Raw genomic sequence first — 20,776 nt, forward strand, 5'->3', positions numbered from 1 at the left:
ATTGTGTTGGGGAAATTGATGGGATTGAAGGCCGATAAATCCCCAGGGCCTGATGGACTGCATCCCAGAGTACTTAAGGAGGTGGCCTTGGAAATAGCGGATGCATTGACAGTCATTTTCCAACATTCCATTGACTCTGGATCAGTTCCTATCGAGTGGAGGGTAGCCAATGTAACCCCACTTTTTAAAAAAGGAGGGAGAGAGAAAGCAGGGAATTATAGACCGGTCAGCCTGACCTCAGTAGTGGGTAAAATGATGGAATCAATTATTAAGGATGTCATAGCAGCGCATTTGGAAAATGGTGACATGATAGGTCCAAGTCAGCATGGATTTGTAAAAGGGAGATCATGCTTGACAAATCTTCTGGAATTTTTTGAGGATGTTTCCAATAAAGTGGACAAAGGAGTACCAGTTGATGTGGTATATTTGGACTTTCAGAAGGCTTTCGACAAGGTCCCACACAGGAGATTAATGTGCAAAGTTAAAGCACATGGGATTGGGGGTAGTGTGCTGACGTGGATTGAGAACTGGTTGTCAGACAGGAAGCAAAGAGTAGGAGTAAATGGGTACTTTTCGGAATGGCAGGCAGTGACTAGTGGGGTACCGCAGGGTTCTGTGCTGGGGCCCCAGCTGTTTACATTATACATTAATGATTTAGACGAAGGGATTAAATGTAGTATCTCCAAATTTGCGGATGACACTAAGTTGGGTGGCAGTGTGAGCTGCGAGGAGGATGCTATGAGGCTACAGAGTGACTTGGATAGGTTAGGTGAGTGGGCAAATGCGTGGCAGATGAAGTATAATGTGGATAAATGTGAGGTTATCCACTTTGGTGGTAAAAACAGAGAGACAGACTATTATCTGAATGGTGACAGATTAGGAAAAGGGAAGGTGCAACGAGACCTGGGTGTCATGGTACATCAGTCATTGAAGGTTGGCATGCAGGTACAGCAGGCGGTTAAGAAAGCAAATGGCATGTTGGCCTTCATAGCGAGGGGATTTGAGTACAGGGGCAGGGAGGTGTTGCTACAGTTGTACAGGGCCTTGGTGAGGCCACACCTGGAGTATTGTGTACAGTTTTGGTCTCCTAACTTGAGGAAGGACATACTTGCTGTTGAGGGAGTGCAGCGAAGATTCACCAGACTGATTCCCGGGATGGTGGGACTGACCTATCAAGAAAGACTGAATCAACTGGGCTTGTATTCACTGGAGTTCAGAAGAGTGAGAGGGGACCTCATAGAAACGTTTAAAATTCTGACGGGTTTGGACAGGTTGGATGCAGGAAGAATGTTCCCAATGTTGGGGAGGTCCAGAACCAGGGGTCACAGTCTAAGGATAAGGGGTAAGCCATTTAGGACCGAGATAAGGAGAAACTTCTTCACCCAGAGAGTGGTGAACCTGTGGAATTCTCTACCACAGGAAGTAGTTGAGGCCAATTCACTAAATATATTCAAAAGGGAGTTAGATGAAGTCCTTACTACTCGGGGGATCAAGGGGTATGGCGTGAAAGCAGGAAGTGGGTACTGAAGTTTCATGTTCAGCCATGAACTCGTTGAATGGCGGTGCAGGCTAGAAGGGCTGAATGGCCTGCTCCTGCACCTATTTTCTATGTTTCTATGTTTCTATATGTGGGTGTTAGTGTTGGTAGGTAGAGATTGTAGATGGGTGAGTGCTGGGGTGTGGTGCTTTGGGCAGTGTGTGAAGATTGTGGTATAGATGGTGGTATGTAGCATTTGTTGAAGCATTCAGTCACCCTGACCACCCGAGTGAGGTCGTTAAATATCTTCCTGCACTGTGTGAGAGTGCTGGGGACCACAGTGCTGCCCGAGATATACTGTGCTATCTTCCTCCACATGGTGTGGAAGACTTGTGGCGAGGGCCTCCTGCCACTTACCGGGTCGAGCACTGCCCTCCGCCTCTCTACAGCGAACACCAACGCCTCCGATGCTTGGTCACAGAATCTGCGGGCTCTCTAGGGTGTGGATCTGCCATGAGTACAGTTGCTTTAGTCCTCTGGCTCCTTCTTGACCTGCTGTTTCCTGAGGCAGCTGCACAACTAGCAATGCTGAGAATGAGGTTCTGCAGCATCACTGAACCTCCCCTTTAAGAACTGAAAAAGGCCTGTGGCAACCATGACTTGCGATTAGATTGCATCTGATATTGGTCCTTTGAGTGTAACACCAATGAGCTTGGGCTTTAAGACTTGAATTAGGACACCAATCATTTCTTTGAGCAGTGAGCACAAATTTTACGTGCAGTCGAAGGCATTAGTTTCTGGTGCTAATTCTCCAACTTTTCTAATTATACCGACATTCCTGGGCTGTAATGACTTTCGAGCCCTAAGAATGGTAATGCACACTCAATGAAATAATGTTGAAGACTTTGCATGAGATCAAAGGTTCAAAGATAATTCCTTGAAAAAGCCATTGAATAGCCAGTAGCATGTTGAGCTTTATAAATAAAGGACATTAAGTGCGAATGAAGTAATAATAATAAATCTGTGCAAAACATTGATTTGGCCACAGTAGACAGTGCAATTTTTGGGCATCCCATTATAGAAAAGACATAAAAACCATAGACCATCACTAGGATGATGTCTGGTATGGGAAATTATAGTTATGAAGAGAGGCTGGAGATATTGTGATAATTCTGCTGAAAAGATCAAGAGGCAATTGAATAGAGTTTTTTTTTTAGTTATGACTCTGGGAAAGATTACTACTACTAGTTAGGATGTCAGTAACTAAGATAGTTAAGAGAATGCAAAAAGTTAATCTGGAATATTATTTTAAATTAAACTGGAGTAGGACAAGGAAATCTCTCTGGTTCAAACAATGTAAAAGCTAATAAGACTGATAAGAAGTTATTCACACAGAGTGTAATTTAACACTCCTCCTCCCCAAAAGCGATTAATTGTGAAATATTACAGTTCAGAATATTTATTTAGGTTTCATGTTGTAAATGTGCCTTCCATGTTTAAGTGCCTCCACCCAAAGACATTTCTCTGATTAACATTTCAGACTATGGGTGGAGACTTCACAGGAAAAAATCAGGATTGTTCTAAAGGAATATATGCACTAGCAGGTGAGTATTTTTATAAATAACTTAAAAAAAAAACTAAACTATTTTTTGTAAAAGTGTTCCAAGTATTATGAGTGGTAATTTTTCTGTTTGTAATTTTGTGGTAGTAGATTTCAAAATGTTATTTCAACTTCGTTACAGCTAGAGATGTTTTTTTAATGTTAAAGAAGCCAAATTACAGAAAAATAGAACTCCAAGTGTTCGCAACATTTTTTGAAATTTACAGTGGTAAGGTAAGTAAAACAATTATTTAACTTCAAATAAAAATGTTGCCATTATACTTGATAATTGCTGACTGAAGGATGAATATTTGTTCCCATTTCAAACAGGGTAGCAATTTGTTGCAGTTCATAAACATTTTAAGTTTCATTGTAATAGGAATATGGTTTGGTTAAATTATATATTTAAAAAGTCAACAGAATGGCCTCTTACATTGACTGTACTTCAATAGCAAAAGATTCCATTTATATGACATTTCTGATGATAAAAAAAATCCCAGGACACTTAATAGGCATGTGGAAAACAGATGTCAACCTGGGAAAGGATTAATAGGAGTTTGGTCAAAGAGATGGATTTTGAGGAAATGTTTTTAAAGAAGAGAGTTAGGGAGGGAATTCCAGCTGAAGACTGGCGTCAATGATGGATCAAAAAGAAGGGAAAGATGCAAAGCTAGGGTGGGGCAAGGAAATGGAGGGACTTTAAGATGATTTCAAACTTGAAGCATTGGGGAATGGGGAGCCAATGTAAGTTAGCAAAGACTGGGGTGATGAGCTGATAGAATTTAGTATGGTATCGGATACATGTAGCGAAGTTTTGTACAAGTTCGAGTTTATAAAAGATGGGAAGCCAGCAAAGGGAACATTGGAGTAGTAGAGTCTGATGGTGATGAAGGCAAATAATGTTTCAGGGGTAGAAATAAGTGGTCTTCGTGCTGGAGCATATGGGGCCTGAAACTCTGTTCAGGGTTGAACAACATAGTATGGTTACTAGTAGTCTGGTGCAGACTAAGACAGTGGCCAGGCAGGAGGCTGCAGTCCATGACATGGGAGCAGAGTGTGGCTGAGGACAAAGACCGTGGCTGAGCAGTGTTGAACTGGAGGAAGTCTAGAGGTCAAGAGATGGTGATGGGTGCCATCAGCGTACACTTGGAAGCTGACCCCAGACCTGTGGATGATACTTTCGAGGAGCAGCATGTAGATGAGGAAGAGAAGGGGGGGGGGGGGGGGAGGGAGTCAAGGACAAATCCTGAGAGGATTCAGGTGGCGCAAGGATGGGAACAAAAGTCATTGGTAAATATAAACACTAAATAATAAATATAATGCTAATTATTCTGAGTTGCTGATGGCTTTAAAAATATAGTTATCTACAGGTAACCATATCAAACTTGTTCTAATCATGTAGCTTGGCCACTAATTATTACTCTAATTTAAAACACTATTGTTTGCATAGAATGGGTTAAATATGGGTGATGTGTTAATACTTCCCAAAATAAGCCAAGAAGTATAAATTAGATTTAAATAATGTACAGAAAGCAAAATAAAGATTGGGAAAGAAAGATGGGATTCCGGAAGTTGCTGTCAGATATACTCCAATACTCCATAATAACAGTGAGCGCTAACAGCCTCACAGTTAAATCTGGGCCATGGTCTTCAAGCAGTTTCAGTCAGCTGTTTGCACCTTGTTAAAGTGCAGTTACCTTAATAATTAGATTCTGGATGCAACTGCTAACAATTAAGAGAGGCAAATGCTAAATGGAGTTTGCTTTTTTTTTAAAGAAATGTTGGGTTATTTATCTTTTTGGGTTTACCGTCCACCACATAGAGCTGCCATCGTGCCCGCCATAAACATTGAAGACTGTATTTTCCTTTTTTAATTAATAAATCAAGTGAATATGTTTTATGTACTAGCTGAAGGTATTTTTAAAATATTTAATTTTAAAAATAATTTTTGTTAATTGTTGAGTATAGCTCAACCATCAGAGTGCGGTGGATGTCCCTGAAAGAGGAGATAAGTGTTATGGTTAGTTGAAATGTGAATACATATTGCGAAATCCACTTGGCAGGTTTATCCAACATCCTGGTTGCAGTTCTGTGGGATATGTTTCCAAAGATTCCATTAGGGATCTCGAACAGATTGCTTCTTTACAGCAATGTCTTAATTAATGCACTTGTTCAAACTAGGCTCTCCGGACTCTGAAGGTGTCTGTGAGGAAATCTCAAGAGATCTGCGATGTCATCAGATTTCAGAATTGTATTGTACTTGTTAACTTACTAACGCATTATTTTTTTCCCTAATAATCACAGCTCTCTATCAGAAGCCAAATTTAACTACAGTTCAGTAGGTCCTCACTACATTCCAGGATTTTTTGATGCCTTCAAGAAATTTCAGCTGTACCTTCTGAAAGAAGTTGCATTTTGTAGGTGACTTGTTTCACACAGGGATGTGCTAAGATGTCTTGCCCCTATCTCTGCTCACAGTTCTTCAGTAGCTGATTTCTGCTCTGTAGGGAATACTATCTTTATGTTGTTGGTCTGGTGGAAACGATCGTCCTGGATTTTACACATTATTTATTGAAATCCATATAATTGAATCTACCGTGACAATGAATTGGCAACAGATCTGTGATTTCTGCCATTTTCCCATCTGCTTTGTTATCCTGATGATAACTGTTTTTCTGTGTTGCTAGATATTTGCATCAATATGAGTGGACTTGGACGTTGTACTCTGGAAATATCCATGTGGCACCTCAACAGGATCAAATGTTGAGTAGTGTGGCTGGATCTGGTATAGTGCAAAATCGGTACTTCTGCAACAATAGTTCAAAAGTAGACTCAGTGCATCAACAAGCTGATGAGAACCAAATGTCAGTCATTCTGTTGGGATGCAATGATTCCCATTTGTTAAAGAAGCATAGGATGAGACTGCTGGCTCAGTATTTATTTAGCAAGGATGACTGAACAGCAGATATCCTGAGTCCTTTAAGAGTCCACTGGCAAGAGTGGACAATCTTCAGTGGTACATTGGAATATCATCCAGACATGGTTATAACGCAATAGAACTCATATTACACAGAATCTGTTTGGAACATGGCCAACCCTTTTCCTGCAAATTAATGTTTCTACATCTAAGTTCTCTATGTCCTGATCCCCATATTTATTCGTCAGATTCAAACACAACAGGCACTGGTGATTTTGATTTGGCCTCAGAAACTGGTTCTGAATTAGTAAACTATATCAGTCCTGCTACCCATAGGAAGAATCTGTCAACCAAGATCTTCCACCTGGACCCAACTAACTTTAATTTAACTTACTGGCTACTGAGAGTAATTATTACCATTTAGGTTCTTACTGTTTGTCAGCTTGGTTTAATTGGTAGCATTTGCATCTGAAGTAGAAGGCCTGAATACAGACCTGAGCACATAATCTAGGCTGATACTTGAGTGCAATACAGAGAATACTGCATTATTAGAGGCACTGACCTATGCCCTGTTGCCTGTCAGGGTGGGCATTGAAGATGCCATGGCAGTATTTAAAGAAGAGCAAATTCGCCTGGTGTCTTGGCCAACATTCTTCCCTCAACCACCAAAAATAGATCAGCTAAACAGAACAATATGTTTGCTTACACAGCAACAATGATTGCTCTTCAAAGTAATTAAATGTACATGAACAGTTTTCAGGCATCCCAAGAGACATAAATACAGTTTATTTCCTTCCTTCCTTTGGAAACATAGAAACATAGAAAATAGGTGCAGGAGTAGGCCATTCGGCCCTTCGAGCCTGCACCACCATTCAATAAGATCATGGCTGATCATGCAACTTCAGTACCCCATTCCTGCTTTCTCTCCAGATCCCTTTAGCCGTAAGGGCAACATCTAACTCCCTTTTGAATATATCTAACGAACTGGCCTCAACAACTTTCTGTGGTAGAGAATTCCACAGGTTCACCACTCTCTGGGTGAAGAAGTTTCTCCTCATCTCGGTCCTAAATGGCTTGCCCCTTATCCTTAGACTGTGACGCTTGGTTCTGGACTTCCCCAACATCAAGAACATTCTTCCTGCATCTAACCTGTCCAATCCCGTCAGAATTTTATATGTTTCTATGAGATCCCCTCTCATTCATCTAAATTCTAGTGAATATAAGCCTAGTCGATCCAGTCTTTCTTATGTCAGTCCTGCCATCCCGGGAATCAGTCTGGTGAACCTTTGCTGCACTCTCTCAATAGCAAGAATGTCCTTCCTCAGATTAGTAGACCAAAACTGTACACAATATTCAAGGTAATCACCAAGACCCTGTACAACTGCAGCAAGACCTCCCTGATCCTATACTCAAATCCCCTCGCTATGAAGGCCAACGTGCCATTTGCCGCCTTCACCGCCTGCTGTACCTGCATGCCAACTTTCAATGACTAATATACCATGATACCCAGGTCTTGTTGAATCTCCCCTTTTCCTAATCTGTCACCATTCAGATAATATTCTGCCTCTCTGTTTTTGCCACATTTATCCACATTATACTGCATTTGCCCACTCACTTAATCTGTCCAAGTCACCCTGCAGCCTTTTGGCATCCTCCTCACAGCTCACACCGCCACCCAGCTTAGTGTCATCTGCAAACTTGGAGATATTACATTCAATTCCTTCGTCCAAATCATTAATGTATATTGTAAATAGCTGGGGGCCCAGCACTGAACCATGTGGTATCCCACTAGTCACTACCTGCCATTCTGAAAAGGACCCGTTTATTCCTACTCTTTGCTTCCTGTCTGCCAACCAGTTCTCTATCCACGTCAATACATTACCCCCAGTACCGTGTGCTTTAATTTTGCACACTAATCTCTTGTGTGGAACCTTGTCAAAAGCCTTTTGAAAGTCCAAATACACCACGTTCCTCGTTCATTGTGTAAATTGCCGAACAATGGAGCTAAAATTCCGGCCTCACCAAATTGCGCATGGACCCGGCGAGGCCTCGCAAAAGCCGGTTTTCGGGACGTGTGATGTGCATGCATCAAAAACCGACTTTTCCAATCTGTCAAGGTTTTTCTTGACAGATCTTCCGTATCCCCGGGAGAAGGACATTCGCCCAACTCATGCCCAGCAAATGTTCAAACTCTTACGTCTGGTGAAAGCAAACACATAGCCTACTTTTACCAGCGTAAGAGTTTTAAAACATATAAAAATTGAATTTAAATACATATTTTTATAATAAAAACCCTGTCCATTTAAGGTAAGTTTATTTTAAACCCTATTAAAACACACACATTCCTAAAATGTTTTTTTTTTTCTAAAACATTTATTTAACTTTTATTTCAATTAATTTTAAATATGTCAGGTGTTTTTTTATTTATTATGTTGTATTTCTTGTTTTAGGGGTTTATTCTCATTGATAATGGGAACTTGTAAAAATGGCGTTCTCATTATTATCAATGAGAATACTGCAGAGTGATTGGTGGTCCAGGCCCACGTGACTCCAGCATTTTTGTACGTACAGGGAACTCCTCTTCCTGTACGCTACGCATGAATGAAGGCTGCAGACCGAAATCGGAGGCGCCTCTGGGTCCACCAGGCATTTTTGCTAAAAAAAATTTAGGATCCCCCCCTCCCATCCCCTTGCGTTTTGCACAAAGGCTCCTGTGCTTGTTTGGACGAATCGTAAAATCTACCAGACTAATTGATGCCCAGTTGATTGGCAATTAGCCCAACTCTGTGCCAGCAAATCATTTCAAATGAGGACTTGACAGTCGAAGCGGATGATCTGTCCCGTCAGAACTTGACGGTGCACATTGGTACCAACGATATAGATTTAAAAAAGGGATGAGGTCCTAAGAGACGAATTTAAGGAGCTAGGAGCTAAATTTTGAAAAGTAGGACCTCAAAAGTAGTAATCTCGGGATTGCTACCAGTACCACGTGCTAGTCAGAGTAGGAATCGCAGGATAGCTCAGATGAATACGTGGCTTGAGCAGTGGTGCAGCAGGGAGGGATTCAAATTCCTGGGGCATTGGAACCGGTTCTGGGGGAGGTGAGACCAGTACAAACCGAACGGTCTGCACCTAGGCAGGACCGGAACCAATGTCCTAGGGGGAGTGTTTGCTAGTGCTGTTGGGGAGGAGTTATAAACTAATATGGCAGGGGGATGGGAACCAATGCAGGGAGACTGAGGGAAACAAAATGGAGACAGAAGCAAAAGACAGAAAGGAGATGAGTAAAAGTGGAGGGCAGAGAAACCCAAGGCAAAAAACAAAAAGGGTCACTGTACAGCAAAATTCTAAAGGGTCAAAGTGTAATAAAAAGGCAAGCCTGAAAGCTCGGTGCCTCAATGCGAGGAGTATTCGGAACCCAGGCGAGGGCTCTGAGCTAGTTAGAGTGGGTGAGAGCTCAGATGAACAGGACCCCAAGAAAGAATGCAAAAGGCAGGAAGCAACAGAGCAGAGTAGCACTGGGGTAAGTGTAAACCACAAGGTGATAGGAAGGGACAATATGTATGAATATAAAGGGGCTGCAGGAGGGGTCAAAACTAAAAATCATGGTTTTAAAAACTAGTATTAAAACACTCTACCTAAACGCACGCAGCATTCGAAATAAAGTAAATGAGTTGACGGCACAAATCATTACAAATGGGTTTGATTTGGTGGCCATTACAGAAACATGGTTGCAGGGTGACCAAGACTGGGAATTAAACATACAGGGGTATCTGACAATTCGGAAAGATAGACAAGAAGGGAAAGGAGGTGGTGTAGCTCTGTTAATAAAGGATGATATCAGGGCAGTTGTGAGAGACGATATTGGCTCTAATGAACAAAATGTTGAATCATTGTGGGTGGAGATTAGAGATAGTAAGGGGAAAAAGTCACTGGTGGGCGTAGTTTATAGGCCCCCAAATAATAACTTCATGGTGGGGCGGGCAATAATCAAGGGAATAATGGAGGCATGTGAAAAAGGAACGGCAGTAATCATGGGGGATTTTAACCTACATATCGATTGGTCAAATCAAATCGCACGGGGTAGCCTTGAGGAGGAATTCATAGAATGTATACGGGATTGTTTCTTAGAACAGTATGTTACAGAACCTACAAGGGAGCAAGCTATCCTAGATCTGGTCCTGTGTAATGAGACAGGAATAATAAACGATCTCCAAGTAAAAGATCCTCTCGGAATGAGTGATCACAGTATGGTTGAATTTGTAATACAGATTGAGGGTGAGGAAGTAGTGTCTCAAACGAGCGTACTATGCTTAAACAAAGGGGACTACAGTGGGATGAGGGCAGAGTTGGCTAAAGTAGACTGGGAACACAGACTAAACGATGGCACAATTGAGGAACAGTGGAGGACTTTTAAGGGGTTCTTTCAGAGTGCTCAACAAAAATATATTCCAGTGAAAAAGAAGGGCGGTAAGAGAAGGGATAACCAGCCGTGGATAACCAAGGAAATAAAGGAGCGTATCAAATTAAAAACCAATGCGTATAAGGTGGCCAAGATTAGTGGGAAACTAGAAGATTGGGAAAATTTTAAACGACAGCAAAGAATGACTAAGAAAGCAATAAAGAAAGGAAAGATAGATCACGAAAGTAAACTTGCGCAAAACATAAAAACAGATAGTAAAAGTTTTTACCTATATATAAAACGGAAAAGAGTGACTAAAGTAAATGTTGGTCCCTTAGAAGATGAGAAGGGGGATTTAATAATGGGAAATGTGGAAATGGCTGAGACCTTAAACAATTATTTTGCTTCGGTCTTCACAATGGAAGACACAAACACCATGCCAAAAATTGCTGGTCACGGGAATGTGGGAAGGGAGAACGTTGAGATAATCACTATCACGAGGGGAGTAGAGCTGGACAGGCTAATGGAACTCAAGGTAGACAAGTCCACTGGTCCTGATGAAATGCACCCCAGGGTATTAAGAGATGGCGGAAGTTATAGCAGATGCATTCGTTATAATCTACCAAAATTCTCTGGACTCTGGGGAGGTACCAGCGGATTGGAAAGCAGCTGATGTAACGCCTCTGTTTAAAAAAGGGGGCAGACAAAAGGCAGGTAACTATAGGCTGGTTAGTTTAACATCTGTAGTGGGGAAAATGCTTGAAGCTATCATTAAGGAAGAAATAGCGGGACATCTAGATAGGAATAGTGCAATCAAGCAGACACAACATGGATTCATGAAGGGGAAATCATGTTTAACTAATTTACTGGAATTCTTTGAGGATATAACGAGCATTGTGGATAGAGGTGTACCGATAGATGTGGTGTATTTAGATTTCCAAAAGGCATTCGATAAGGTGCCACACAAAAGGTTACTGCAGAAGATAAAGGTACGTGGAATCAGAGGAAATGTATTAGCATGGATCGAGAATTGGCTGGCAAACAGAAAGCAGAGAGTCGGGATAAATGGGTCCTTTTCAGGTTGGAAATCGGTGGTTAGTGGTGTGCCACAGGGATTGGTGCTGGGACCACAACTGTTTACAATATACATAGATGACCTGGAAGAGGGGACAGAGTGTAGTGTAACAATATTTGCAGATGACACAAAGATTAGTGGGAAAGCGGGTTGTGTTGAGGACACAGAGGCTGCAAAGAGATTTCGATAGGTTAAGTGAATGGGCTAAGGTTTGGCAGATGGAATACAATGTCGGAAAATGTGAGGACATCCACCTTGGGGGTGGGGGGGGGGGGAAAAAACACTAAAAGGGAATATTATTTGAATGGGGAGAAATTACAACATGTTGCGGTGCAGAGGGACCTGGGGGTCCTTGTGCATGAATCCCAAAAAATTAGTTTGCAGGTGCAGCAGGTAATCAGGAAGGCGAATGGAATGTTGGCCTTCATTGCGAGAGGGATGGAGTACAAAAGCAGGGAGGTCCTGCTGCAACTGTACAGGGTATTGGTGAGGCCGCACCTGGAGTACTGTGTGCAGTTTTGGTCACCTTACTTAAGGAAGGATATACTGGCTTTGGTGGTACAGAGACGATTCTCTCGGCTGATACCGGAGATGAGGGGGTTACCATATGATGATAGATTGAGTAGACTGGGTCTTTACTCATTGGAGTTCAGAAAGATGAGGGGTGATCTTATAGAAACATTTAAAATAATGAAAGTGATAGACAAGATAGAGGCAGAGAGGTTGTTTCCACTGGTCGGGAAGACTAGAACTAGGGGGCACAGCCTCAAAATACGGGGGAGCCAATTTAAAACCGAGTTGAGAAGGAATTTCTTCTCCTCGAGGGTTATGAATCTGTGGAATTCTCTGCCCAAGGAAGCAGTTGAGGCTAGCTCATTGAATGTATTCAAGTAACAGATAGATAGATTTTTAACCAATAAGGGAATTAAGGGTTATGGAGAGCGGGCGGGTAAGTGGAGCTGAGTCCACGGCAGATCAGCCATGATCTTGTTGAATGGCGGAGCAGGCTCGAGGAGCTAGATGTCCTCCTTCTGTTCCTAATTCTTATGTTCTTATGTTCTTGACAGATCACACAGTCTGTGCTTTGCAAAGCCAAGTACTGCACATGCGCAAGCACATGCAGAAATCCCGAACTTGCAGTCATACTAACCTCAAGTTCTGTCCCAATGTGTATATATTCATAGTTTACAGAATCAAAGATATTTGGCATAAACTATAAATTACAATTAATTTAAAATATGGATTATCTCCTTGCAGAGTCAGTTGTTTTTCATTTCTTACTATGTTGAAATGAAACAATTTTAGCGAGTTTCACTTTAAAACAAGAGCTAGCTGCTTATGATTTCTTTGGTCTGAATGGCCTTCAGAAATCCAGAAAAAGCTCAATCTGCAGCCAGGGGTAATGCAAATGCCTGTTATGAAAATGTCCAAGGACATTCAAGAAACATTTGCTTCATTTGTTTAGCCAGATGAAGCTCACACAGTGCCAAAATACAATAGTACAGTAGACAGAATATGACAAAGTATTTAAAAACATGAACCAATACCTGGCTATATTGATTTGTAATATATTGGGCATTTTCATACATACTGGCCAACTGTCACTGATGCACTGAACTCCCACTCAGCCTTTTCTGACAGTCAAATTCAGTATGGCTGCCTTTATTTCCTTCAAGGTTGAGGCCAAATGAATTGGTGTTCTGTTAGTGGAAACGCCTTATTATATGTGCAGGAGTGGGATGGTAATGAGGGTGTGTTATGTCACTCGTGCCGAGGTATCTTAAAAATAGAAAATAGGTGCAGGAGTAGGCCATTCGGCCCTTCGAGCCTGCACCACCATTCAATATGATTATGGCTGATCATGCAACTTTAGTACCCCATTCCTGCTTTCTCTCCATACCCCTTAATTCCTTTAGCCGTAAGGGCCACATCTAACTCCCTTTTGAATATATCGAATGAACTGGCCTCAACAACTTTCTATGGTAGAGAATTCCATAGCTTCACAATTCTCTGAGTGAAGAAGTTTCTCCTCATCTCGGTCCTAAATGGCTTACCCCTTATCCTTAGACTGTCACCCCTGGTTCTGGACTTCCCCAACATCGGGACATTATCCCTTTGTGTTTTTCCCTTTTTTGGGATTATACCTCTTCTGGCAGACCCATCAATGGGTTGGTGCATGCCTGTACTCAGAATGATGAAGACCTCTACAAGGTAGGTATTTTTTTCCTTTTCATGGGTACTTAATTAAATGCTAGAAACTATCTGCAGAAAGTTTATTTGCATCTTACCAAAACGTGTACTGCTCTTCATCAGAAGTCTTTCTTACCACTGTAATTTTTTTTTTTGCCTTGGTTTGAATTATTTTAATAAAACTGATTACATTCAATTTCAAATTTTTTTCTTGACAACTCTGTACAGCAAAGAACTTGTTAAGTTTAGTGTATTTTATTATCCAGGTATTTGACTTGCTTAACAGAAAAACGAAGCTAAGAGTGCTGGAGGATGGAAAGCAGCAAGTTCAGGTTGTGGGTCTTTCAGAACGGGATGTTAAATGTACAGAAGATGTTTTGAAACTAATTGAAGCTGGCAATAGCTGCAGGTAGGTCTGCCTTGAAAAGCATTGTTTTTGTGTTTTATAAATTTTGAAATGTTTTTCAAGGAAGGAAAAAGTTCAACATATCTCAAATATTTCCCTACCTAATCTTGCGTAAATATCTAGCTGCTTGGGATCAACTTTTGTAAAGGTTAACATATTTCAGAAAAATGCCTATGCAATGTCTGTCTGACATTTCTTTTCTCAAATGTCCACCTATTTTAAATATTAAAGATAAAAAATATTTCCATAATGCCAATAAATTACAAATAAACTTTTAACTTAATAAAAGAATTGGAATGTTGTGTTTTTTGCTGGAGGCCCACCATATTGGGCTCCTGCTGTACAGCCAGGTGATGTTACTGACCAGAAATTGCTGCCTGTAACCTGGAGTAGCTCTGTTCATTTTGAAAAGGGTGCAATTTCAGCTCAATCCAAGTGCTACCAGACCTTGAGTAGTGTACAACATACAGTTTCAGCTGTGACCTTTCATCTATAATGTTGATGCTGATCGTTACCAGCAGGTTCAATTAATATGTATGGGGGTCCTATCCTTCAAAACAATTGGTACTGGATAACTTTCGAACCATCATTTTCTTTGACTAATAGAAAGAACTGGAGTATTTATTGTGAAGTCTTTATATAGAGTGAAATAAAGGGAAATAATTTCCCCCTTTTTACAATTGGGCTAGTTTGATGAAGTCAGTGGAGAATGCATTCCAAAATATCTTGCCCTCACACTTGAATATTTATATGTGGCAGTAGTAGGATCTAAAAGCAAAAATGTTGGAGGAGGGAAGAAATTAGTTTGGCATTCTCCCATTTTGACCCTTTCAGAAGAATTTTTTTGAATTTTATAAAACGTCATTTGTTCTTACTCATTTGGAAGGTGGATTTCTCTCTTTTTTAGAACTATGTTCACTTGAGAGTTTATTCTATTCATCATATACTGCAAGTAAATGTTATTTACATTTTTCATTAATTCTGTTTTTATTTCAATTTATTTATAGATTTAATAATTTATAAGAAATAATATTGCCTTAGATTTAAAGAAAAGTACCCATTTTGAAAATAAAAAACTTAATATTTGAAAGGTTAATTTGGAACTAAATTTAATGTGCATTTCATTTGCGTTATAGAACATCTGGTCAGACTTCTGCAAATGCTCACTCTTCAAGAAGCCATGCAGTGTTTCAGATTATTCTTCGCAGAAAAGGGAAAATGCATGGAAAGTTTTCTTTAATAGATCTGGCAGGAAATGAGAGGGGAGCCGACACCTCCAGTGCAGATCGGCAGACACGGCTTGAAGGCGCTGAGATTAACAAGAGCCTTTTAGCACTTAAGGTAACTCAGAGCAGCAACCTCTATATTAGTTAAAGTCACATTTTTCAGTCCAAACCAAGGATACTCCTATATCCTGTGGGCCAATCATGGCACTTGCAAGATTTTGTTGGGACTTTCAGCAGGATGCAAATACCATTTTGATGTTGCTAGTCCAACTGGAGGGCTGTGCTATCACTCAGCTTTGGAGTTACCACTAAGTGCTTCTTGCACTAGTGCCAACTGTAAAGCTTCCCTTCCATCCACCTGGACCAGCAGCAGTTACTTCAAAACAATCAGTGGGTGCAGATTCTGCTGAGAACCAACGGAGGTCTTCGAATGTACTTGCGTAATATTGATTTGGTTTGTGAAGAACGAAAAAGCTGAAATTAAGGTTCAATTCATCAAAATTAATAATTTTAGAAAAATGCTAAAGATGATTGTGGCAACTTTAAGGGCCCAAGTTTCCACATGATTTGCGCCTGATTTTTAGGAGCAACTGTTGGAGAACGGACTATCTTAGAAATCGCAATTCTCCACATTTTTTTTTCTGCAGTTCTAGTCAGGTAGAACAGTTCTACTTTGGAACAGGGGTGGGGGGGGGGAAGGTAAGTCATTAAATTCTACAATAAATCCTTATTTATACTTCTACAAATATTATACAAATAAATCCAACCTGAATAAACATTTATAAACAAAGAAAAGATTAAATAAACCATCTTCCTACCTTTGTTAAAGTGCTTCAGCCAGCCTCACAAGTTCGTTCGTTCGTTCCCGACGGCAGGGGGGGGGGGGGGAGAGGAAGACGTTCCCGACGGCGGGAGGGAGGGGAGTGCGGGCCCGCCCGCCCGATCACAGCGGGGAGGAAGACGTTCCAGACGGCGGGCGGGAAGGAGACAGTGAGAAGGCTGCAGGAAGCCTCAGTGCTGATGTGCTGATGGCAATGTGCTTTTATTAAAAAAATTTTCAAAAATTAAACAACTACAAAGAACTACAAAAATGGCCGAGTGCCAATGTTTTCCTTCACACTGCGCGTGCGCGAATGCTCCAACGCGCACGCGCAGGGTTGCCGGCAGGAAAAAACTAATTTAAATAGTACCCGCCCCCTCCCACTTACAAAATCGGCGCGAGTGTAGGCTCCGCCCCCCTGGGCACTGCGCCAAACAGACAAGGAGCTGCAGGGCTCTCCAGAATCGTGAGTTTTTTTTCCGGCGCCGTTTTAGGCGCGAAAGACGGGCGCCCAGCTCGGAGGGGCGCCCGTTTTTTATCGTGTGGAAACTTGGGCCCTAAGAGTCACAAATCATTTCTATAGTTCCAGAAAATAATCGATCTGGATCAAGGTCAGTTTGACTGGTTTAGATCTCTTTCTCCCACCATTTTTTTAATGTAACTGATTTCCATTGTCTTTATTACATAAAAAGGCAAACTTCCATGGAAGTTCTGCACATCTATCTTAACATTGGAAGAGTCTTGGAAGCTTTGGGAAAATAATCGCATATGACTGTCATTGCAATTTGCAAGAGTGTTTCCAACTAGATTATTTTTTAAGTTACTAGTATTATTTGGTGCTAGACTAGATTTGAGAGGTGAAAAGGACAAGCAACTGCTATCTATTTCCCCCCCCCCCCCCCCGCCACCAAAAAAAAATGTATTTATGCCCAGAGTTTTAGTGCTGTCTGTTTGACAAATTCTCTCATTTTATAATCCATTTTTTGTAATTACAGGAATGTATCCGAGCCTTGGGTCGAAACAAACCTCACACCCCATTCAGAGCAAGTAAACTTACTCAAGTGCTAAGAGATTCTTTTATAGGAGAGAACTCTAGAACTTGTATGGTAAGTGATAGTGTTATACATTTTTAAACATAGGTTCTTCCTTTCGTCTATTCAAAGAAAATGTTGATTTCCATAGTGTGCTCCAGGGAATTGTTTAAATTTAATTGCAGTAAACTAGTTGCCGTCTTTTCCCACTGCACTTAAGAACATAAGAAATGGGATTGGTCATTTGGCCCCTCAAGCCTGCTCTGCCATTCAATAAGATCATGGCTGATCTGATCATGGACTCAGCTCCACTTCCCTGCCCACTCCCCATAACCCTTTACTCCCTTATCGTTTAAGAAACTGTCTCAAATTTATTCAATGTCCCAGCTTCCATAGCTCTCTGAGGCAGCGAATTCCACAAATTTACAACCCTCCGAGAAGAAATTTCTCCTCATCTCCGTTTTAAATGGGTGGCCCCTTATTCTATGATCATGCCCTCTAGTTCTAGTCACCCCCATCAATGGAAACATCCTCTCTGCATTCACCTTGTCAAGCCCCCTCATAATCTTATACGTTTCGATAAGATCACCTCTCATTCTTCTGAATTCCAATGAGTAGAGGCCCAACCTACTCAACCTTTCCTCATAAGTCAACCCCCTTATCCCCGGAACCTTCTCTGAACTGCCTCCAAAGCAAGTATATCCTTTCGTAAATATGGAAACCAAAACTGCACGCAGTATTCCAAGTGTGGCCTCACCAATACCTTATATAGCTGTACTAAGACTTCCCTGCTTTTATACTCCTTTGCAATAAAGGCCAAGATACCATTGGCCTTCCTGATCACTTGCTGTACCTGCATACTATTCTTTTGTGTTTCATGCACAAGTACACCCAGGTCCCGCTGTACTGCGGCACTTGGCAATCTTTCTCCATTTAAATAATAACTTGCTCTTTAAGTTTTTTTTCCTGCCAAAGTGCATGACCTCACACTTTCCACCATTATACTCCATCTGTCAAATTTTTGCCCACTCACTTAGCCTGTCTATGTCCCTTGTCGCTCAAAAATCTGTCTATCTCTGCCTTAACTATATTCAATGACCCAGCCTCCACAACTCTCATGGGCAGATAATTCCATAGGTTTACAACCCACTGAGAAGAAATTCCTCCTCGTCTCCATTTTAAATGGGTAGCCCCTTATTCTGAGACTATGTCCCCAAGTTTTAGTTTCCCCTATGAGTGGAAATATCCTCTCTGCATCCACCTTGTCAAGCTCCCTCATTATCTTATGTTTCAATAAGATCACCTCTCATTCTTCTGAACTCCAATGTGTATAGGCCCAACCTACTCAACCTATCTTCATAAGTCAACCCCCTCATCTCCGGAATCAATCTAGTGAACCTTCTCTGAACAGCCCCCAATGCAAGTATATCCTTCCTTAAATACGGACACCAAAACTGGACGCAGTACTCCTAGATGTGGCCTTATATAGCTGTAGCAGGACTTCTCTGCTTTTATACTCTATCCCCCTTGCAATAAAGGTCAACATTCCATTTGCCTTCCTGATTACTTGTTGCACTAACTTTTTGTGTTTAGAAACATAGAAACATAGAAAATAGGTGCAGGAGCAGGCCATTCAGCCCCTCTAGCCTGCACCGCCATTCAATGAGTTCATGGCTGAACATGAAACTTCAGTACCCGCTTCCTGCTTTCTCGCCATAACCCTTGATCCCCCGAGTAGTAAGGACTTCATCTAACTCCCTTTTGAATATATTTAGTGAATTGGCCTCAACTACTTTCTGTGGTAGAGAATTCCACAGGTTCACCACTCTCTGGGTGAAGAAGTTTCTCCTCATCTCGGTCCTAAATGGCTTACCCCTTATCCTCAGACTGTGACCCCTGGTTCTGGACTTCCCCAACATTGGGAACATTCTTTCTGCATCTAACCTGTCTAAACCCGTCAGAATTTTAAACGTTTCTATGAGGTCCCCTCTCATTCTTCTGAACTCCAGTGAATACAAGCCCAATTGATCCAATCTTTCTTGATAGGTCAGTCCCGCCATCCCGGGAATCAGTCTGGTGAACCTTCGCTGCACTCCCTCAATAGCAAGAATGTCCTTCCTCAATTTAGGAGACCAAAACTGTACACAATACTCCAGGTGTGGCCTCACCAAGGCCCTGTACAACTGTAGCAACACCTCCCTGCCCCTGTATTCAAATCCCCTCGCTATGAAGGCCAACATGCCATTTGCTTTCTTAACCGCCTGCTGTACCTGCATGCCAACCTTCAATGACTGATGTACCATGACACCCAGGTCTCGTTGCACCTTCCCTTTTCCTAATCTGTCACCATTCAGATAATAGTCTGTCTCTCTGTTTTTACCACCAAAGTGGATAACCTCACATTTATCCACATTATACTTCATCTGCCATGCATTTGCCCACTCACCTAACCTATCCAAGTCACTCTGCAGCCGAATAGCATCCTCCTCGCAGCTCACACTGCCACCCAACTTAGTATCATCCGCAAATTTGGAGATACTGCATTTAATCCCATCGTCTAAATCATTAATGTACAATGTAAACAGCTGGGGCCCCAGCACAGAACCTTGCGGCACTCCACTAGTCACTGCCTGCCATTCTGAAAAGTACCCGTTTACTCCTACTCTTTGCTTCCTGTCTGACAACCAGTTCTCAATCCACGTCAGCACACTACCCCCAATCCCATGTGCTTTAACTTTGCACATTAATCTCATGCACAAGGACCCCCAGGTCCCTCTGTACTGCAGCACTTTGCAATTTTCCTTCTTTCCCTCCTGACGATGGTGATATGTTGGGATATGACTCTGTCTACAGGAGCTGTTTGCCCTCCAGTGCCACATGTAGGTGATCATTCTGCAACTGGGAAACTAGACTAAAATATTTTATGTCAGGACACCATTCTATTTTGTGACGTGGGTTACTGGATAACTGGAATGAGAATGCTAGCTCAGAAATGCTGAAGTTAGTTGTAGTATCCCATGATTGCATCTGGTTATGAACAGTTAGCTTAGCAGAGGCTTGAGATTGAACATTGGCCTTCCTAAAAGCCAATGGCCCATTGGTCAGTGCATTTATCAACTGAGCCAATGGGAGAATTATTTTGCAGTTTGATCAGTAGTGTCGTTCAGTTTCTGCAAATTATTCGTCTGGCATAACCTTTTAAAGTTTGGCATTCTCCACCCCACTCGAGTTAAGTCCAGCTGAATTTAGCAATCTGGGTAAACCAAGTGGTCGGCGATGCTCCCAACAAGTGATGTTTGGCATTGGCACGATCTGATGTACAATATAGAAGTTTTATGCATGCTTCAGAGCAGCTGTTCATTTTTACTCTGCCATGGGCAACATTCTCTGTGTGACAGTAAAGAAAGACTTGCATTTATATAGTGCCTTTCACGACCTTGGGTCGTCCCAAAGTGCTTTACAACTAATTAAGTACTTTTGAAGTGTAGTCACAGTTATAATGTCGGAAACGTGGCAGCAAGGTCCCACAAACAGCAATGTGATCTTGACCAGTTTTTATGTATTAGTTGAGGGATAAATATTGGCCAGATGTAGCTTGATGTATTTAAATTTGTCATTCTTCTTACATTTGT

General features: G+C 41.6%; 1 protein-coding gene across 6 annotated transcripts in view; it reads left to right on the forward strand.

Moving 5' to 3' along the window:
• Window positions 1–20,776, forward strand: part of kif2a (kinesin family member 2a) — a 225,386-nt gene that overhangs the window by 172,504 nt on the left and 32,106 nt on the right. For all 6 annotated transcript variants that reach the window (XM_070869241.1, XM_070869257.1, XM_070869252.1 and 3 more), the window contains 5 exons: window positions 3,018–3,081; window positions 3,220–3,311; window positions 13,928–14,070; window positions 15,204–15,408; window positions 17,109–17,219. In XM_070869241.1, coding sequence (XP_070725342.1) covers window positions 3,018–3,081; window positions 3,220–3,311; window positions 13,928–14,070; window positions 15,204–15,408; window positions 17,109–17,219 — 615 coding nt within the window. The remainder of the gene's footprint in view (window positions 1–3,017; window positions 3,082–3,219; window positions 3,312–13,927; window positions 14,071–15,203; window positions 15,409–17,108; window positions 17,220–20,776) is intronic.

The sequence above is a fragment of the Pristiophorus japonicus genome, chromosome 2 (genome assembly GCF_044704955.1).
Source record: "Pristiophorus japonicus isolate sPriJap1 chromosome 2, sPriJap1.hap1, whole genome shotgun sequence".
Lineage (NCBI taxonomy): Eukaryota > Metazoa > Chordata > Chondrichthyes > Pristiophoridae > Pristiophorus > Pristiophorus japonicus.